Below are 19,973 nucleotides of genomic sequence, written 5' to 3'. Positions count from 1 at the left end.
ACCATCGTTTGCATTATATGAGCGGATCCGTCTGTACAAATACCAGACGGATCCGCTCCGAACGCAAGTGTGAAAGTAGCCTTAGATGAAGATCAAATCACATTTTATGACCAATTTGTGCAGAAATCCATATTATTCCAAAGGGTTCACATACTTTTTCTTGCAACTGTATGCAAATTAACCTGAGCTGAGTCCTGTCCCTGAGATGAGTCAGGGACAGGACTCATCTCAGGGTAATTTGCATATGTATCAAATCGTTTTTTGTTTTTTTTTACACAATAAAAGCACACAGAGCTATGGGGACTGGGTATTGAGGATGTGCTAGCGGCCATCTAGCAACCCATGTCCTCAGCTCTATACCCACAATCCCGGTGACAGGTTCCCTTTAAGTGTCTATGTATAGAATAATCATGTAATTCCAGGTTGGTTCATCTGATTCTTCAGCCTTTCCATATGGACATGTGTTCGTTTGTTCACACAAAGGGGGGAATTTGTCATGGCCTTTGCACAAGAAAAGTGGCATCGAAAAGTAGCAAATGTTTACAAAGCACCATTTCCACCCAAAATTTGGGTTTTTGGGTTTTTATGTCGCTTAGGCTCTGTTTTTTTTTATAAAAGGTGGGCAGGGCTGATCAAAAGGAGATTTTTTTCTCTGACTTTTTTCCCTACTTCATAATTTCCTATTGACTGACAGCGAGCATCTGAGCCTAACATTTTTTTGTCCATTAAAAGAGTGTTTTCCCATAACAAAATGTTCAAATTGAAGTCACCCTAAGGGGTCATGCCCATGAACTTAAGGGCTCCGTGCCCGTGCTGCGGACCGCATACGGAGGTTCCCAGCATGGGCACAGAGCCCTTACGTTCGTGGGCATGAGCCCTAAGGCTGGGTTCACAAGTGACTGAGAAACCTATGGAAAAACCTACTGCGGTTTTATCTGCATTAGGTTACATTCACACGATCATATGAATGAGTCCACATCTGTTTTGCAATTTTGCATAACGGGTTACGACCCATTCATTTCAATGAGGCTGCAAAAGATGCAGACAGCTCACAGTGTGCTGTCCGCATCCATAGCTCTGTTTCACGGCCCTGCAAAAAAATAAAATAAAAATAGGGGCATGAATACATAAAGCTCTAATTGCAGATAAGAATAAGCATTTTCTATGATAGCGGCGGCATGTGCGTTCTGCAAATTGCGGTACGCACACAGGCCGGTATCTGTGTTTTGCGGATCCACAAAACACTATGGTCGTGTGAATGTAGGCTTATTTCACCCAAAAAGCCAACAGATTTCACCCTTTCCATTGAGAAGGGTGTAATCCACTGTATAAATTGACATGCTGCGGATTTCAAATCCGCAATACCGCAGCTCTTCAGCCATGTTTTTTTACATGCCATGTGGATGAGAATTCAGAAACTCTCATCCATTTTGCTGGTACTGTACAATGCTGCGGATTTTCCGCACGACAATCCACGACAGCAAATCCGCTGCTAATCACGTGTGACCCCGACCTAGGAACCCTTTTACATGAGTGAGTTTTCTACCTGGATGCGATGCGTGTAGTGAACACATAGAATCCAGACTGAATCCTGACCTATTCATTTTAATGGGTCTGTGCACATGTGCATCATTTTTCATGCATCATCTTTGCATTCAGGAAAAATCGCAGCATGTTCTAATGCGTTTTTCACTGATGGTGGTTTTGCACATAGGTTTAAAGTGGTTACCTACTTTTATATTGATGACCTGTCCTCAGGATAGCTAATCAATATCAGATTGGCAGGGGGTCAGCACCCCTGCCGATCAGCTGTTTGAAGAGAAGGCAGCGCCTGTACGGTTTACCTGCTTACAATTGACATTGCAGCGGTGAGCAGGTGTAATCACAACTACCCTGTCCCCATTCTCGTCAACGGGACAGCTCCTTCCTATTCAACTGAATACTACAGAGCCGTCCCATTGAAGTGAATAGGGACGCCATAGTCTTAGTCGGACCCCCGCCAATCTGATATTGATGACCTATCAATATAAAAACCAAAGCAAGAAGTGGGTTGGACAGGAATTAAAACTATAAAGAAAAGACTTCTACTTTCTGTTGGATCCACTTCTGTCTTTGGCCATTGTGAACCCACCTGAAATCTAGTTGTGCCAATATATTGGGGACCACTGGAATACCATGGGCCACATGTGCACAATTGCATTATGAATGAACTCCAAGAGGAAACAGAACTCAACCAGTGGCTTTTATCCATTGCTCGTCTTAATGCCCGTTCCACCCCCAGGCCCCATGTACAGAAAGGCAGCACACTGTTGACTGCACTTAGAGGCGATTTATTTATTCAGCCATCATAAATGCAACATTTCTTCAAGCGAGACCTGGCTCTGCCTCTGGCACAATTGGGTTGAAGTAATTTTGTTCAGCCTAATCCAATGTCCAAGTCCATAGTGGTCTTTCAAGAATCAGTCAAATATGTATATGATGGGATGTGGCAACAGCCATCATGATCAAAGGGTGGATGTTGTTTGCAGGTACAGAAAAATACATCAGTCATCCAAGCATCTTCTTACTGTGACAGATTGTGCACAAGATCAGGGCAGGGCTTTGTGGTTCACAGGGTACTTCACTTATCCATATTAGGACCCTTCACACACACTGTGAAAATGCCATGTAATCTGCAGGCAGCATGTTATGGAGCAGGAATAGCCAAGCAGATTGATACATAGTGTTTTGACAAATGGTTCAGCAAAACCTCAAAGAGGAGTTGAGATCAGTGATTGACAGCCTTCCCTCTAATACTGTGTATACAGAGAAAGCTGTCAATCACTAAAAGGACCGTCTCCAGACTTCAAAGCCCAGAATGAGTAGGAATTTGATAAAATTAGGATTTAGGCCTCATACACATGACCATATGTATTTTGTGGGTCTGCAAAACTCTTATCTGCAAAATATGGATGACATCTATGTTGCATCTGTATTTTTTGTGGACCCATTGAATCTGTGGTCCACATTTTGTGGCCAAATATAGGACATGTTCTGTCCTTTTGTGGAAAGGGACATACAGATAATCAGCGTTTGCTTTCTGTATCCATATATCTGTTCCATAAAGACTAGAACATGTCCTATTCTTGGCCGAAAAATGCGGCCCACACACCCGTTGAAGTAAATGGGTCCACAAGAAAAAAAAGAAACCGATACAACACAGGCATCACAAGAACGTCATCCATATATTTTGTGGATCTGTGTTTTGCAAACCACAAAATATCTACGGTAGTGCACATGAGGCCTTATATATGAATCTTTACCCACAACACTAGATATCAACCTGCTCAGCATTTCCTGCTTTATAACATGCTGCTGGCAGACTACATTGCATTTTCCATATTTTTTTTTTCACATGCACGGAAGATGTTGTCTCTTTAAAGATTGTATCCTCTCTGGAGGATAGTAGTCAATTGTGACCACGGAGTTTGAGGCAACTTCCCTTGGGAGCACTGTGTTCCCGATGCCTAAACGGCTTCCCGCACTAAGATCGGGGAAAACGTTCATTGTCTGCAATAGCATGAAACTGTCTGAAGAAACCCAGCCTATTACAGCTGTAGTTCTTATGGAGAGTTAAAACTGGCAGAGCTCCATAAGGAAATAGAAAATCTGCAATACAGTGCAATGATAGCGCAGGGAGATCAAGATATATGGGACTGTACTCAGTGGAGCAATGTTCTCCTTGGTACAGTCCACTGCCACCAAGTTGTCCCAAAAGAAAAAACAAGGAAAACTGAAAGATGTTTACATTCTGCTTGTTAAAAGAAATAAACCTGAAAGTTATTGTCATGGATGATGTTGCAGATAGCTGGAACTTATGAATAAACGTCCGACTGGCTTGATCCCAAACTAAGGAGCATATAGGTGAGCCCTATAAAACCCTAAGAGCTCTCCCTGACTTCTATGTCCATGCAAGGGTCTCAATGGTAGACAATTGCATGCCCACGTACCTAAGACTGTGTGACACCTGAAAACCCTATAATAGTGAGGGGACACTACCACCGGCTCCCTGCACTTAATACGGACGGAGTCAGGGTCACCTACAATCAAACCAGCAAGGAAACACAATACATGAAAAGACTTATCTGAGCAAACAGCAGCAGCCTCCAGCAGTGAACACTTCATCCAGGAAGTAGTATAAACCGCAAAGTGAGGCAGTATGGGAGAGAATATAAAGGGAGACGATTAGTCTAAATAGGTGACACCTGGGAGAAGAAAAGGAGATGAAAAAGTGAAACCAAAACAAAGAACTTCATGCAAGAGGTAGAGAAGGACGTCTGCCAGACCTTCTCTCTCACAGAACTGGCGGTGACAGTACCCCTTCTTCTACGGGTAGACTCTGGACACTCAGAGCCCACCTTCTCAGGATGAGACCTATGGAAATCCCTGATGAGACGAGTGGCCTTAATGTCCGCCACGGGGACCCACATCCTCTCCTCAGGACCATAATCCTCCCAATGAACGAGGTACTGGAGAGAACCGTGGATAATGCGAGAATCCACAATCCAAAATACCTGAAATTCAAGATTACCATCAACAACAATCGGAGGAGGAGGCAAAGGGGAGGGTTTTTCATAGAGACCTGTGAAAAACATTATGGATCTTCCAAGTCTGAGGAAGATCAAGACGGAAGGCAACGGGATTGATGACGGACAAGATCTTGTAAGGCCCAATAAACTTAGGACCCAACTTCCAGGAGGGAACCTTAAGTTTGATATTCTTTGTAGACAACCACACCAGATCACCCACATTCAGGTCCGGACCAGGCACACGTCTCTTATCCGCCACTCACTTATATCTCTCACTCATCCTCTTCAGATTACCCTGAATCTTTTGCCAAATAAATGACAAAGACGAGGAAAATCTCTCCTCATCAGGTAAACCAGAAAACCAGAAGTCCCAAACTGTGGATGCAACCCATATGCACCAAAAAATTGTGACTTATCAGAGGACTCCTGGCGACGGTTATTTAAAGCAAACTCAGCAAGGGACAAAAAAAAAAAAAGAATACCAATCCTCCTGATTCTCCGCCACAAAACAGCGCAGATATGTCTCCAGATTTTGATTGACACGTTCAGTCTGACCATTCGACTGCGGGTGAAAAGCAGAAGAGAACGACAACCGAATCCCCAAGCGAGAACAGAAGGCCTTCCAGAATCTGGAAACAAATTGCATGCCCCTATCAGAAACTATGTATGAAGTAATGCCATGCAATTTAACAATGTGATCAACAAACGCTTGCGCCAACGTCTTAGCATTGGGTAACCCAGGAAAGGGATTGAAATGCGCCATTATGCTAAAAATACCACCAGAATCACAGTCTTCCCCGAGTAACGAGGCAGGTCCATAATGAAGTCCATGGATAGATGCGTCCAAGGACAGGAAGGAATGGGTAACGGGAGGAGAGAACCCGATGGCCGTGAATGAGGGACCTTGGCACGAGCGCAGGTCTCGCAGGCTGCCACAAAACCCTCAACCATCTTACGAAGAGCCGGCCACCAGAATCTCCGAGCAATGAGATCCACTGTGGCTATACTCCCCGGATGCTCAGCAAGGACAGTATCATGGTGCTCCTTAAAAACCTTGTGTCGTAAAGCGAGAGGCACAAACAACCTCCCAGCAGGACAAAGATCAGGAGCCTCTGCCTGGGCTGCCTTAACCTCTGCCTCCAAATCAGGATAAAGAGCAGAGATGACCACCCCTTCAGCCAAAATGGTACCCGGGTCTTCAAAGTTCCCCCCTCCCGGAAAACAACGTGACAGGGCATCCGCCTTCACATTTTTTAACCCCAGGGTGGAACGTGACAACAAAATGAAACCTAGAAAAGAACAAAGACCATCTGGCCTGTCTCGGGTTCAGACGCTTGGCCGATTCCAAGTAGGCCAGATTCTTATGGTCGGTAAACACGGTAATAGGGTGTCTGGCTCCCTCTAACCAATGGCGCCATTCCTCAAAAGCTAATTTGATGGCCAACAACTCCCTATCTCCCACATTGTAATTTCTCTCTGCAGAGGAGAGTTTCCTTGAGAAAAAGGCACACGGTCGCCATTTGGCAGGAGAGGGACCCTGAGATAAGACCGCACCCACACCCACCTCAGAAGCGTCCACCTCAACAATAAAAGGTAGAGAGACATCAGGTTGTACCAAAATGGGAGCGGAGCGGAAGCAAAACTCTCTTTGATACTAGAAAAGGCTTTAAGCGCATCTACTGACCACAACGAAAAATCTACCCCCTTTTTAGTCACATCAGTGAGTGGCTTAACTCAGAGGAATCATTAAAAATTTACTTTCTGTAATAATTGGCAAAACCCAAAAACCGCATCAGCGCCTTCTGATCCTCAGGAAGCTCCCACTCAAGCACAGCGCGGACCTTCTCAGGGTCCATGCGAAAGCCAAGAAACTGAATCTCCGGAACCGCAAACACACATTTTTCCAGTTTAGCGTACAATTTATTCTCCCGCAGAATCAGCAAGTCCTGACGTAGGTGGTCCCGATGATTCTTGAAATCAGGAGAAAAAAAAATCAAAATGTTATCTAGATACACCAGAACAAATTTCCCGATTAGGCCAAATGCACACGGCCGTGTTCCAACATTTTGTGAACAGCATGAAGCGGCATTAAATGCACGGCGTCATAGCAACCAATGACGCCGTGCGCTCCTGCTCTCAACAGGATGCCAGGCCGTGTTACCACGGACCACTCTTGGCCGCTGAACACGGCCGTGTGCATTCGGCCTTAAAATGATAAAAAAAATGCTGTTCACAAAATGTTGGAAGACGGCCGGAGCATTCATCAAACCAAAGGGCATAACCAAATTCTCGAAATGACCCTCAGGGGTATTGAAGGACGTCTTCCATTCGTCCCCTTCCCTGACCCCGATTAGGTTATATGCCCCTCTTAAATCCAACTTAGAAAAAACTTTAGCCCCAACAATCTGGTTAAACAGGTCCAGAAACAGAGGAAGCGGATATGGGTCACGAATTGTGATACGGTTCAGCACCCTGAAATCCAGACAAGGTCTTAAAGGGGTATTATCATCTTAATGATCACTGTTAAATCTGTTAATGATTTAACAGTGATAATTTTTCTAAATATATTTAATTAACAAATTCACACACCTTAGAAAAAAATAAACCTATACTTACCTGACTGTTGTCTTCCGTCTCCCCTGGTTACGGCCACCGCTCTTCTCAGGAATCACGGTGGCCGAGCGTGCGCAGACTACTTATTTTCTTCTCCCGGCCGGCCGCGCGCTGTACTGAACGTGCACGCCGAGGCCACGCATGCGCTATGGTGATTTCTTCCTAGCCAGTATAGTATACTTGCCAGGAAGAAGTCACCAGGGCGCATGTGTGGACTGGGCGTGCGGGTTCAGTACAGCGCTCGGCCCAGCCAGGAGAAGACATCAATCAAGATGAAGCCTGCCGAGTGTCGAAACCAGAAAGTGGACAGCGCGTCGGGAGCAGGTAAGTATTAAACGCCGTGTTGAGGATACCCCTTTAAAGAACCATCTTTTTTCTTAACAAAAAAACAGCGGCAACAGGTGACTTCGAGGGTCGGATGTGTCCCTTTCTCAGGCTCTCAGAGATATAAGTACGCTAAGCGACTCTTTCAGGTTGGGAGAGATTGTATAAACGTGGTTTTGGCAGCTTGGCGCCTGGGATGAGATTAATGGGGCCGTCGTACTCCCGGTGAGGAGGCAACTCCTGGACACCACTCTCGGAAAACACATCCAAAAATTCTGAGAGAAAAGATGGTACAGTCTTGGTAGAAACCTCTAAAAGAGACGCCGTGAGGCAATTCTCTCTGCAAAACTCACTCCAACCATTTATTTGCCTTGCTTGCCAATCAATGGTGGGGGCCCTCTCACAAAAGGCACAGACAGACAGGGAAAAGTCTAGCAACCATGCTGGACAACAAACACCAAACACAGACCAGACATGCAGACATGGAACAAAAAACTAGACATAACACCAATCCTGAACATAACCCACACCACACATAGAATAGGGAAGGTAGGGTAGAAAACATAAAGGAGACATCGATGTCCCACTAGGTGGCCCTCAAGGACTGGGCAGATGGAACACCCAGGAAAAGCACATAGCTTCAGCACCAACAGAAGCTGGAGTACAACTGACTCCAGCCTGCAAGCCACAGACAATATAAACACCAAGTGGCCACATCCAGCCAGGAAGTTAACCCCTCCAGCACCAGACAGGGAAAGAACCAGGAGAAAGGTGGAAAGCACAAACATGCTGCAACAACATGTTGCCCCTGGCAACCAGCATGCACGGCCAACGTGTCACGGTGCACAACAACCAGACCGAGACACAGCTGTGACATATAGGCCTTCTGAAGGCTCCAAGGCTTGACACAGCAAAGTTCCTTAGAAATATAAACACTGCGCTCCTAGTGTAATACGTTTCAGTATAGGACAATGTGAAAGATAATGGGCTGCTTAACTTCGATGGTTGTGTTATAGGGCACAACACCATGTATATCCCCGGATCCACACGCCAAACACAGGAATGGATGAAGTCTGCACAATAGGATGATCCGGTAGCATGACGGCGCTGCCAGTAAATACTCATCAGCAGGAAGTTGGCTCCACAGATTGTCTTTATTTGGACCGAATAAACACAATGATACCAGATCATCCTATTGCTGTACAGATTCCAAAGCTTGATAGGGATGTACTGAATCTCCCATAGACTGCAATGTTAAATTAATGCAGTCTATGGGAGAAGCAATCAGACATTCAAATGGTAAGGTCCCCCAGAGGGACTTAAAATAAAAATTAATTTTCAAAAGTATGTAAAAATATTTAAAAAAAACTCCAAAATAAACACCTTTCCTCATTTTAAAAATAAAAGTAAATAAAAAATAAAGATCATTAGCATTGCCATGTCCCAAAATGACTGTACTATTAAAATATATCAATATTTGGCGCAACGGGAAAAAAAAAATATCGAAATGGCTAATTCACCTTTTTTTTTTTTGTCACTTCACCTCCCCAAACAAATTTAATAAAAAGTGATTAAGGCCTCTTTCACACGAGCGTGTCCGGATTATGTCCGGATGCGTCCCGGTGCATTGCAGCAAGCCCGCGCGAGTAGGTACGCAATTGCAGTCAGTTTTGACTGCGATTGTGTTCCGTTGTTCAGTTTTTATCGCGCGGGTGCAATGCGTTTTGCACGCGTGTGATAAAAAACAGACTGTGGTACCCAAACCCGAACTTCTTCACAGAAGTTCAGGTTTGGGTTCAAGTTGTGTAGATTGGTATTATTTTCCCTTATAACCATGTTATAAGGGGAAATAATACATTCTAAATGCAGAATGCATAGTAAAATAGGGCTGGAGGGGTTAAAAATAAATAAAAAAATATTTTAACTCACCTTAATCCACTTGTTCACGCACCAGGCATCTCTTCTGTCTTGTTCTGTGATGAAAAGGACCTTTGATGACGTCACTATGCTCATCACATGGTCCCTCACATGATCCATCACCATGGTAAAAGATCATCCGACGGACCATGTGATGAACGTAGTGACGTCATCAAAGGTCTTTTTCATCACAGAACAAGACAGAAGAGATGCCGGCTGTGCAAACAAGTGGATTAAGGTGAGTTAAAATATTTATTTTTATTTTTTTAACCCCTCCAGCCCTATTTTTACTATGCATTCTGTATTCAGAATGCTATTATTTTCCCTTATAACCATCATCCGCACTTGCTTGCGATTTTCACGCAGCCCCATTCACTTCTATGGGGCCTGCGTTGCGTGGAAAACGCACAATATAGAGCATGCTGTGATTTTCACGCAACGCATAAGTGATGCGTGAAAATCACGGCTCATGTGCACAGCCCCATAGAAATGAATGGTTACTGATTCAGTGCGGGTGCAATGCGTTGCGTGCAAAGAGGCCTAAAAAGTCATGAACACTCCAGAAACTGCTGATTGCCCTGCAAAAATGAGCCTTTGTAATAACAAAAGTTTTGAGAGTCAGAATATAGCAATGCAAAAAAATATAATATATAAGTATTAAAACACAAGAAAAGCTATAAAACGTTGTAAACGTAATGACCCAGAGTATGAATTTAACCCATCAGTTTACCACATGGGGAATGCCGTAAAAACAAAATCCATAATACTATGGTTAATTTTTTTCTAGGTTACTACTACGTTGTATACAATATTAAAAAGGTGCCATTAGAAAGTACAACTTGTCCCGCAAAAAACAAGCCATAATACGGCTATGTGAACAGAAAAAATTATGGCTCGGTAAGGAACAGAGCTGAAAACGCAAAATTGCTGCATCCTGCATGAAGGGGTTATTATTATTTCTTCCCTTGCCTAAGCAATGCAGTTTCTATGACCCCCCCCCCCATGGGTTTTTATGTACACAACCTTGGAAATGCGAGGTACTCAGGTAATATGGTGTAATAGTATAGATCCTTTCATTGAGATTTGTAACCATGGTTAGAAAAAAGCTTTGTGGGTGGCAAGAAGCATGGCCCATTCACCAGGACTTGAAGGCACGTACACTAGTAACACTAGAAGAAAGGCTTTTGTAATGTGCTGCAAAGTGTCTAAATCATAAAAGGTACTATGTGCTTTGGATAAAACCCAAAAATGTAATTGGTTTCTGAAAGGATGGAAATAATCCATTGTCATTGGCTGAGACAGAAGAGTATATGTTCATAAATAGGGTTTTGAGAATGCAAACGAGAAGATGCCAGCACAGTCTGCAGGTCAATGGCTGATGATTCAGTCTCACAATGCAGCATACCTATAGCCGAGCCGCAATGTTTAGGTTGAGGAGTTTAAGAGAAAAAAAATCCACATATTTCTGTGGAAGGTCTTGTGTCAGCATTTTGCAGTATACCATATGCATAGGAATTGGGATGAACTCTGTTCAAGGACTCACTGGATTAATATTTGGCATCTAAGAGGTTTCGCGGGACTTTCATAGGAACTAACCTACCAAAACCTTGCCGTGTGCGGCAGTAATGCGATAGAGATGGGCCATATGCTGCCTCCAGACAATGATTGACAGTTTTCTTTTCTATGCACAAAAGGAAAGAAGTCTGTTAATCATCGCCCAGAGGCGGGGAAATGCAGGGTAGCGTGTGGCAGTGGATCCATCTCTCTCACAGTACTGGACTGCGCTGTGGGTTTCGCTGTGTGACAGACCACTAAAATCAGCAGGTCTGTCACTATACTAAGTGAAGGCAGCATTGGGTTCCCTTTAAAATTTAAAAACAAAAACATCTTATATTGACCCTTCCTCCAGCACCATTCTGTGTGGTACTGGTCCGGTTTTCCTGCCAACAGCAGTGGTAACATACCTGGGTACGCAACATGACTGCTGCAGACAATTACTACCCTCAGCTATCAACCACAGATCTGATATTCACTTTTTCAGTGATGCTTTGCCTCAGGTCGTTCAGATCCTGTGGCTGGGTGAGCAGATACATTGAGTTCTTGATGTAGCCACCACAGAAAGATGTTGTAGGGTGTTAGATCTGGTGATCGTGGAGGCCAGTTCAGCACTGTTGAATTGTTTATACTGGCATGACTGATCTAACGTTCCGGCAGAGTTTCATTCAGGTATTGGTGAACATCCAACTGGAAAAGAGGAGGAGCAGCAACCTGCGGATAGAGGAAGATCTGCCAAGAGTAGTCTATCTATGGCAATAGCCATTCCATTAACAATTCCAGGTAGGAGAGGCCAGTGAAAGTATCCTCGGGGGGGGGGGGGGGAAGGAACCGTAGACTTTTGCGCCTGCTCGCTGTACAGAACACCTTTGGATGATTCCCTCATGTGCTGGACAAGGGCATGTGAGTTTTGTGAGCCCAAGATTCTTACGTTGTGGTGATTGACCTTTCCAATAAGGTGCTAGGTAGCCTCATTGCTGTACACCAGCCCGTCAGTAAATTTGTCCTCTTCGTATCGTCCCCGCAAGTTATATCTGTCGCAGATTACGGTTATTTGTGCCATAATCTGCGATTTTTCTCGCTCATGCCAGGTCTAAAAATGGGGGCATGGTGTGGGCGGCACCACCTGTTTTAGACATAGAAAATGTTCTAAATCTATGCCAGCAAGGAAGCCGGCATAGATTTAGACTGGCAGTGGATGCACCAAAGTTATGTAGAGGCCAGTGCCTCTACATAACTTCGGCACATCCACCGCCTGTGCAGGGGTTATCAAGACACACATCTAAAACACCAGTCAATAAATTACCCCCACTGTGTTTTGGTCTGTCATGCGGTTTCGGCTGCTGAAGAATTTGTAGTGAGTATGGCTTACAACGCAGATGTTTTTATAAGATCAACCATACTGTGGTTTGTGGCACTTGTAGTTCCATATTAGTCAGTCTGGTCTTCTTTCTAGGACTATTCTCGTACATGGCTCCAATCCTGTTCACTGTCTCTTCCAAAGTCTTTGGGCAGCCGAGACTTTTCCCATGACATAAACAGCCAATGGTTTTGTATTACTTCACCCAATGCAGAATGCCATTTCCATGCAGAGCACATTTACCAACTGTATTCTGAAAATGTAACTGTACGGTCACAACAGAAAAAGCTTCTTGCTGCAACGTCACCGTCTTAAACCTGCCCTATGTGTACAGGTTTAATCATGGCACAGATTTCATTTTCTAAATATATTTAGAAAATATAGTGGATATAAAAAGTCTATACACCCCTGTTAAAATGTCAGGTTTCTGTGATATAAAAAAGCGAGACAAAGATAAATCATTTCAGAACTTTTTCCACCTTTAATGTGACCTATAAACTGTACCACTGAATTGAAAAAGAAACTGAAATCTTTTAGGTGGAGGGAACAAAAAAAGCTAAAATAATGTGGTTGCATAAATGTACACACCCTCTTATAACTGGGGATGTAGCTGTGTTCAGAATTAAGCAATCACATTCAAAATCATGTTCAATAGGAGTCAGCATACATCTGCCATCATTTAAAGTGCCTCTGTTTACACCAAATAAAGTTCAGCTGCTCTAGTTGGTCTTTCCTGAAATTTTCTTAGTCGCATCCCACAGCAAAAGCCATGGTCCACAGAGAGCTTCCAAAGCATCAGCGGGATGTCATTGTTAAAAGGTATCAGTCAGGAGAAGGGTACAAAAGAATTTCCAAGGCATTAGATATAACATGGCACACAGTGAAGACTGTCATCATCAAGTGGAGAAAATATGGCACAACAGTGACATTATGAAGAACTGGACGTCCCTCCAAAATTATTCAAAAGAAGAGAAGAAAACTGGTCTGGGAGGCTACCAAGAGGCCTACAGCAACATTAAAGGAGTTGCAGGAATATCTGGCAATTACTGGCTGTGTGGTACATGTGACAACAATCTCCTGTATTCTTCATATGTCTGGGCTATCGGTAGAGTACCAAGACGAAAGCCATTTTTTTTTTTTTTTTTACGAAGAAAAACATCCAAGCAAGGCTAAATTTTGCAAAAACACATCTGAAGTCTCCCAAAAGCATGTGGGAAAAGGTGTTATGGTCTGATGAAACCAAGGTTGAAACTTTTGGCCATAATTACAAAAGATATGTTTGGGGCAAAAACAACACTGCACATCACCAAAAGAACACCATACCCACAGTGTAGCATGGTGGTGGCAGCATCATGCCAAGGGGCTGTTTTTCCTCAGCTGGAACTGGGGCCTTAGTTAAGCTAGAGGGGATTATGAACAGTTCCTAATACCAGTCAATATTGGCACAAAACCTTCAGGCTTCTGCTAGAAAGCTGAACATAAAGAGAAACAACCCAAAGCATACATCTAAATCAACAAAGAAATGGCTTCACCAGAAGAAGATTAAAGTTTTGGAATGGCCCAGCCAGAGCCTAGACCTGAATCCGATTTAAAATCTGTGGGGTGATCTGAAGAGGGCTGTGCACAGGAGATGCCATTGCGTTCTGACAGATTTGGAGTGTTTTTGCAAAGAAGAGTGGGCAAATCTAGCCAAGTCAAAATGTGCCATGCTGATAGACTCGTACACAAAAAGACTGATTGCTGTAATAAAATCAAAAGGTGCTTCAAAAATGTATTAGTTTAAGGGTGTGCACACTTATGCAACCATATTTTATTTTTAGATTTTTTCTTCCCTCTACCTAAAAGATTTCAGTTTGTTTTTCAATTTAGTTGTACAGTTTATAGGCACATTAAAGGTGGAAAAAGTTCTGAAATGATTTATCTTTGTCTAATTTTTTTTACATCACAGAAACCTGACATTTTAACAGGGGTGTGTAGACTTTTTATATCCACTGTACATATACACACAAAGAAAGAGTTTTTATTTTTAAATTTTCATCATAAAAATTCTTTTTGAAATTTGAAAGCAGAATTCCATTATGGATTCCGTTACCATGGACCATAACACATTTCTATGATAAAATGCATAACGGAATGCCATTTCGTTATTCATTCCATCATAATAGAAGTCTATGGGCTGCAAAACTGATCCGTCTCCTGCATAACGGAAACGGGACGGATCCGTTATGCAGGCCATAGACTTTATTATGACTAAATGCCTCTAAGTGTATTCCGTTATGCATTCTGTCATAGAACTGCGTTATGGTCCGTGGTAACGGAATCTATAATGCAATTCTTCTTTTACCACCAAACGAAGCGTGAACAAATTTCATAACATGAAATTCGCTCATCTCTAATAAAAACATCTCTAATAAATAAAAAAATTATTTGGAATAAAGCAAATCATGTTTATTGTATTATTTTTTTTGCTATATAATTTTTGGTAAATAATAATTGTATAACATGTATTAATTTCATTAGGAGACTTTTGCTTTACCACATATATACCGTATTTTCCGCTTGATAAGACGCATCCTGGTTTTTGGAGGAGGAAAATTAGAAAAAAAATATTTATCATACCTCATGCCTCAGGTAATAGTCCTGACACTGTACGCAGTCAGGACAGTGCTGCACGGCACCCGGCGAAGATCAAGCAGGGAGAGGTGAGTACCAACAGCGTTTTACTCCCCGCAAATCCTACATACTAGTGAGCGCTTCTATAATGGAAACACTCCCTAGTATTCACTTTATAAGACGCACTGCCATTTGCCCCCAACTTTTGAAGCAGAAAATACTGGTATTTATAAACCCTAATAAACTGGCAAATGTCTATATGATAGCAAATTATTGCCTGTGCATTTAAATATCCTTATGGACAGTGTCATGCCCAAACAGTCACTAATACCAGACAGCCCTGGGGTGCTCAAATAGTCCCTAGGTTGTCAGTAACAAATTGATCCTGACGGGAAGGTGACTGTTACACTGGTGATTGTGCAGGCACAGCTTTTGGGGCCATGTGATCAGAAAATACACGCAAGGTATTATGCAGGACTACCTCCCACCTATGACATACCGTCAATATGTCAATTGTCAGGAAGGGGTCAATAATAATTATCACAGGGTAATCATAGTTATCGCAAATCCCTATACATTTCACTGCTTGTAGGGTTAAAATATTATTGGTAATAGTAATAATGGTACTATATGAGGATTACTTAAATTATATTAAATTATTTCAAATTTATTGGGTTCATAATTTATTGGCATTAAACTAATGGCCTTTTTTGATAAAAAAAAAAGTGCCCCACCCCAAAAATAAAACAATCCCCCTCCCCCAAAAAACAACAACATTGGGCAATGTATCTACATAGATCTATAAAGATCCATCCGTTCATTATATAGTGTATATACTGGTAGATAGCCTGATCAATCTATCTAGAGATGTACATGTATACCCACAAATACTGTATATGCAAGCAAAATGTTTTCGGTGGTCTCAATTGGAAAATTACTGTGCACAAAAGTAAAATCTGTGAATCCCTTTTCTTTGCAAATGACAAACATTTCAGAATAATGTACGTAATACACCATACCGTGAGAATGAGCCATCTGCCAGTGTCCTATATTGGCCCTATGTCCATCCATCATGGCAAGAGGAAACGATACAACGTCCCCGGCTGCAAATACGTCATGTACGCTGGTACGCATGAACTAGTGGAAGACAATAGAGCGGAGGTATCATTACTTACTATAAATAGCTGTATGAAAATTGTCGTTCATGGAGGACATTTCATCCTGCGTGGTAATTTTATACAGCAGCATGTTTTCTCCTAACAGAGATTTGCTAATTTACCACAGCACAACACCATTGCTATGGCTCCACAGCGATCAGGGTCACTGGTAGAAGCGAACAGCAAGCATTCTCAATGCAAACATCTAAACATTACAAAGAATAGGGCTACACATGAAAAAGGAATCTGGGCCACATTCTCAGTAGGTATACTTGGGGCTAGGCTGCCGAGTCCATACTAAAAGACAGCAATGTAGATATTTTTCTACTTCTCGGACAATGTTCCCAGTTGTACAAATGTAGACAACGTTAATCTTACATAAAAGCTACTGAAATAACTCAAGTTAAAGTTCACTGCAACTGTGGGTTTAACATGTTAAAGGGGTTTTCCAGTGCTTAGATACTGATGACTTATCCTCAGGATAGGTCATCAATACCACATCAGTGGAGGTCTGACTCCTGGCACGCCCACCGATGAGCTGTTTCTGGGAGCTGCCAGAAGCTACAAGGAGGCTACATCTATTGTATAGTTTTTGGCACCAGCGTACTGCAACTCAGCTCCCAATCACTTGAATGGTAGCGGAGCTGCAGTACTTGGCGCGGCCATTGCACAGTGGATGGAACCCTTTTCTTCCGGCTTCATCCACTGTATACTTTCCAGCGCTGATGATTACCGCAAACAGCTGTTCAGTAAGTGCGGGATGTTGGATCCCCACATTCTGATATTGATGACCTATCCTGAGGACAGGCCATCATTACCAGACTGACAGGATATGACATACCGCAACCCCACCAATCAATTGTTTCATTGTAGCGACGGAAGTCTGCGCTGTAACTACACAGCTCTGTCCATTGTGCAGTGGGCAGAGCCGATAACTACAACGCTGACTCGATTCACCTCGATGTACCATAAAACCCCATTACACATCAAGTTAGCGTTTGCTACATATGTATTCTGACCGCTAAAGAAAGACAAAGGGAAGAAGTGCTGTGAAATTACTGAAAAGTAATGTTTGTTTCTACAGGAGGAACAGAGCTGAGGATGGGTGTGGTAGTGTAACGGTCAATCACAATAGCACTCCGCACACCGATGCTCCCTTGGGCCAGGGTAGTGTTAGGAGAGCACACCCTTCCTTCCCTCAGGGCACATCCTGATGTTGGGGCTTCTGCCTGATGATAGTTGGGGTGCACTTGATGTTATAGGTTTGACACGGTACAAGTCAAAAGGTGTAGGGTGCAATGACCGGCATATGGTGCAGTAACCAGGCCAGGTATAGGAAATAATGGAAGTTGTTGTACATTCAAAAAGGTATCAAAACACAATTATAAGGCAAGTTACAGTGCAGTCTCTTCCCAGATAGCAATGTATTGATTTGAGTAAGGAAGGGAATTATAGTCCTCTTCCTCTCTGACTTCCCAGAATCTCTCTCTGCAGAATCTAAGGCTGTCAATGGTGGTTGTCATTTCCAACTAAGGGATACTGGGTTAGAGATACAGTTGGCCAGACCATGTCCAAGTGTAAAGGGTGTGTCAGCAATGTCCCTCTCACTACAGTAAAGTCTATGAGCTTTGATCAGCAAATACCTAACTGGCTCCAATGCTCGGCCATGCAGATTCTGGATCTTCTTGGTTCTTTCCCTAATCTCTATCTCTCTCTCTCTCTTTGGAGTACTGTATTAATGGCGAGATCTTTCCTGTTCAGTAGATAATCCTAATAATTCTCTGGAATTGGTCCTGTGGGGAGTGTAGCACATGTCATAGCTCTCACTTCCTCCTCTAACTCTAGACTAAACTGAGCTAGGGGTGGATCCAGGAGACACACCTAACTTCCTGCAGTGGCTAAGTCAGGGTTATTTTACCCACTCATCCATGCAAAAGCTATGCCGGAAAATTAGATTTAGCTGCTTTGTCGAAAAAAATTTGCTTTGTGATTACTTTGCTTTGTGACGTTTGTAAGTAGTGGGTGCAATGTAGTGGGTGAGAGTGGCGATTGTTTATGTATTTTTATTTTGGGGAAAGGGGGGCGATTTGAATTTTTATATATTTTTTATATTTTTATAAACTTTTTACACTGTTTTATAATTCCCATAGGGAACTATAACAAGCAATCATCAGATTGCTTCTCTCATAGACTCCAATGCATTGGCATTGGAGTCTATGAGGATTATACTATGTTCATAGTACTAGTATGTTCATATAGTCCACAGGAGCTAATGTGCGGCAGCCTCGTATCATTCAGGAATACAGAGGCTCCTGCACACACACTCAGGCTCCCTTTATCCTCACTGTTGTTAGCCGGTACACACCAAGAAGTGCACACTTCTGGGTTTTTGCACTCTCAGATGCCATGGTCACGTTTGACCACGCTAGCTGAGGGGTTAAAAGTATGCGATCCACGTTATCGTCGATCACATAAATTAGCCGTGTCTGCTGTTTAAGGTTCCATTCAGTGCCGTACATATACAGCGCTGGTCACAAAGAGGTTAACGGCCTTCTCTGTAAACACAATCAGGATTTTCACAAATGGGAAAACTCGATAGCCCCAGTTGGGTCTTATATGCCATTCTATATTTCCGTTAGTTAGTATCCTATACATTACTAGTTTTTCAAACCTGCCCTCAAGTTCCATTTATATCCAGATCATTCATAATGACATACAAATTGTTGGGACAATAAAATGAAAAGCTATATGTCCCCCTTTAGGTAAACGATACCACATATAAATATGTGCATTGTGTGGCATTCAGTATTAGAAAAGATGGCATATGATACAAACCTGGTCTACATAGATCGCTCCCTTGATACCAACAGCAACTCTGCTGCCTTTCAAAAAGTTTGACACAGGAGTTACACCTGAACATAAGACAAAATATTAATACGTGATTTTTCTAATTTGTATATATATATTATTTTTTTTGGGGGGGGGGGGGGGGGTTATGCATCAACAATCAAATATATAAACCAGCAACATCCCAAAGCAACCAAACATTTGTTTTCTTACTCTGACTTGAGCTGTATCTTAAAGACGTTGTCCAGAGTTTTGGTACTGATGGCCTAACCTCACTTCAATGGAAGCAGCAATACAGTTACCAGTTCCATCCAGTACACAATGGATGGAACTGTGTAGTTCCGGGCGCCAGAGCTACAAGGTAACAGGTGATCGGTGGGGTTGCGGAATGTCGAGCCCCCACCGATCGGATATTTATGACCTATTCCGAGGATGGTAAATGAAGAGAGGTAGCAGCAGCATCTCCAGTGAATCCTTTATTGGACGGATTCACTGGAGATGCTGCCGCTCTTCATTTACTATATGATGGTCGACTGCTGAGGATCTGCGGTCGTGGCTCGGCTGTTGCATTACCGGTGTGGCCATTTATGTCATTGGGTGCTGCTCTACAAACACTTGTCTACTATTCTGAGGATAGGTCATCAATATCAGGAACCCTGAAAACCCTGTGCCCGTAAATACTTTTGTAGACGTGCCCCTATTTAAGTCATGGGTTTAAAGGGCATCTGTCAGCAGAAACTGGCTGACCAGTTACATGTGTGCTTGGCAGCTGAAGGCATCTGTGTTGGTCCCATGTTCATATGTGCCTGTATTTCCAAGAAAAATGTTTTAAATATACTCAAATGAGCCTCCAGGAGCAAATTTACTGATCGATGCTCTTTAACTAGGAAGGGGAAAGTTATAAAACAACCAAAAGCCGCTCACTCATAGTTATCTGGGAGTTGCTACAGTGATAACTAGTCATGGTGCTCCAGTTAGCACACCCATCCTGCAACTTTGCTGACAGGTTCCCTTCAAATG

General features: G+C 42.9%; 1 protein-coding gene across 2 annotated transcripts in view; it reads right to left on the bottom strand.

Moving 5' to 3' along the window:
• The window catches only part of LOC122930455 (apoptosis-inducing factor 3-like), a 133,310-nt gene that overhangs the window by 8,392 nt on the left and 104,945 nt on the right, over positions 1-19,973 (bottom strand). The window contains exons 15-17 of one of the 2 annotated variants that reach the window (XM_044283876.1): positions 18,942-19,018; positions 15,969-16,086; positions 4,125-4,158 (exon numbers count right to left, since the gene is read on the bottom strand). In XM_044283876.1, coding sequence (XP_044139811.1) covers positions 4,125-4,158; positions 15,969-16,086; positions 18,942-19,018 — 229 coding nt within the window. The remainder of the gene's footprint in view (positions 1-4,124; positions 4,159-15,968; positions 16,087-18,941; positions 19,019-19,973) is intronic. The other variant, XM_044283877.1, reaches the window with a different exon arrangement.

This window comes from Bufo gargarizans, chromosome 3 (genome assembly GCF_014858855.1).
Source record: "Bufo gargarizans isolate SCDJY-AF-19 chromosome 3, ASM1485885v1, whole genome shotgun sequence".
In the NCBI taxonomy this organism is placed as follows: domain Eukaryota; kingdom Metazoa; phylum Chordata; class Amphibia; order Anura; family Bufonidae; genus Bufo; species Bufo gargarizans.
This window is presented reverse-complemented; position numbering and strand designations above follow the sequence as displayed.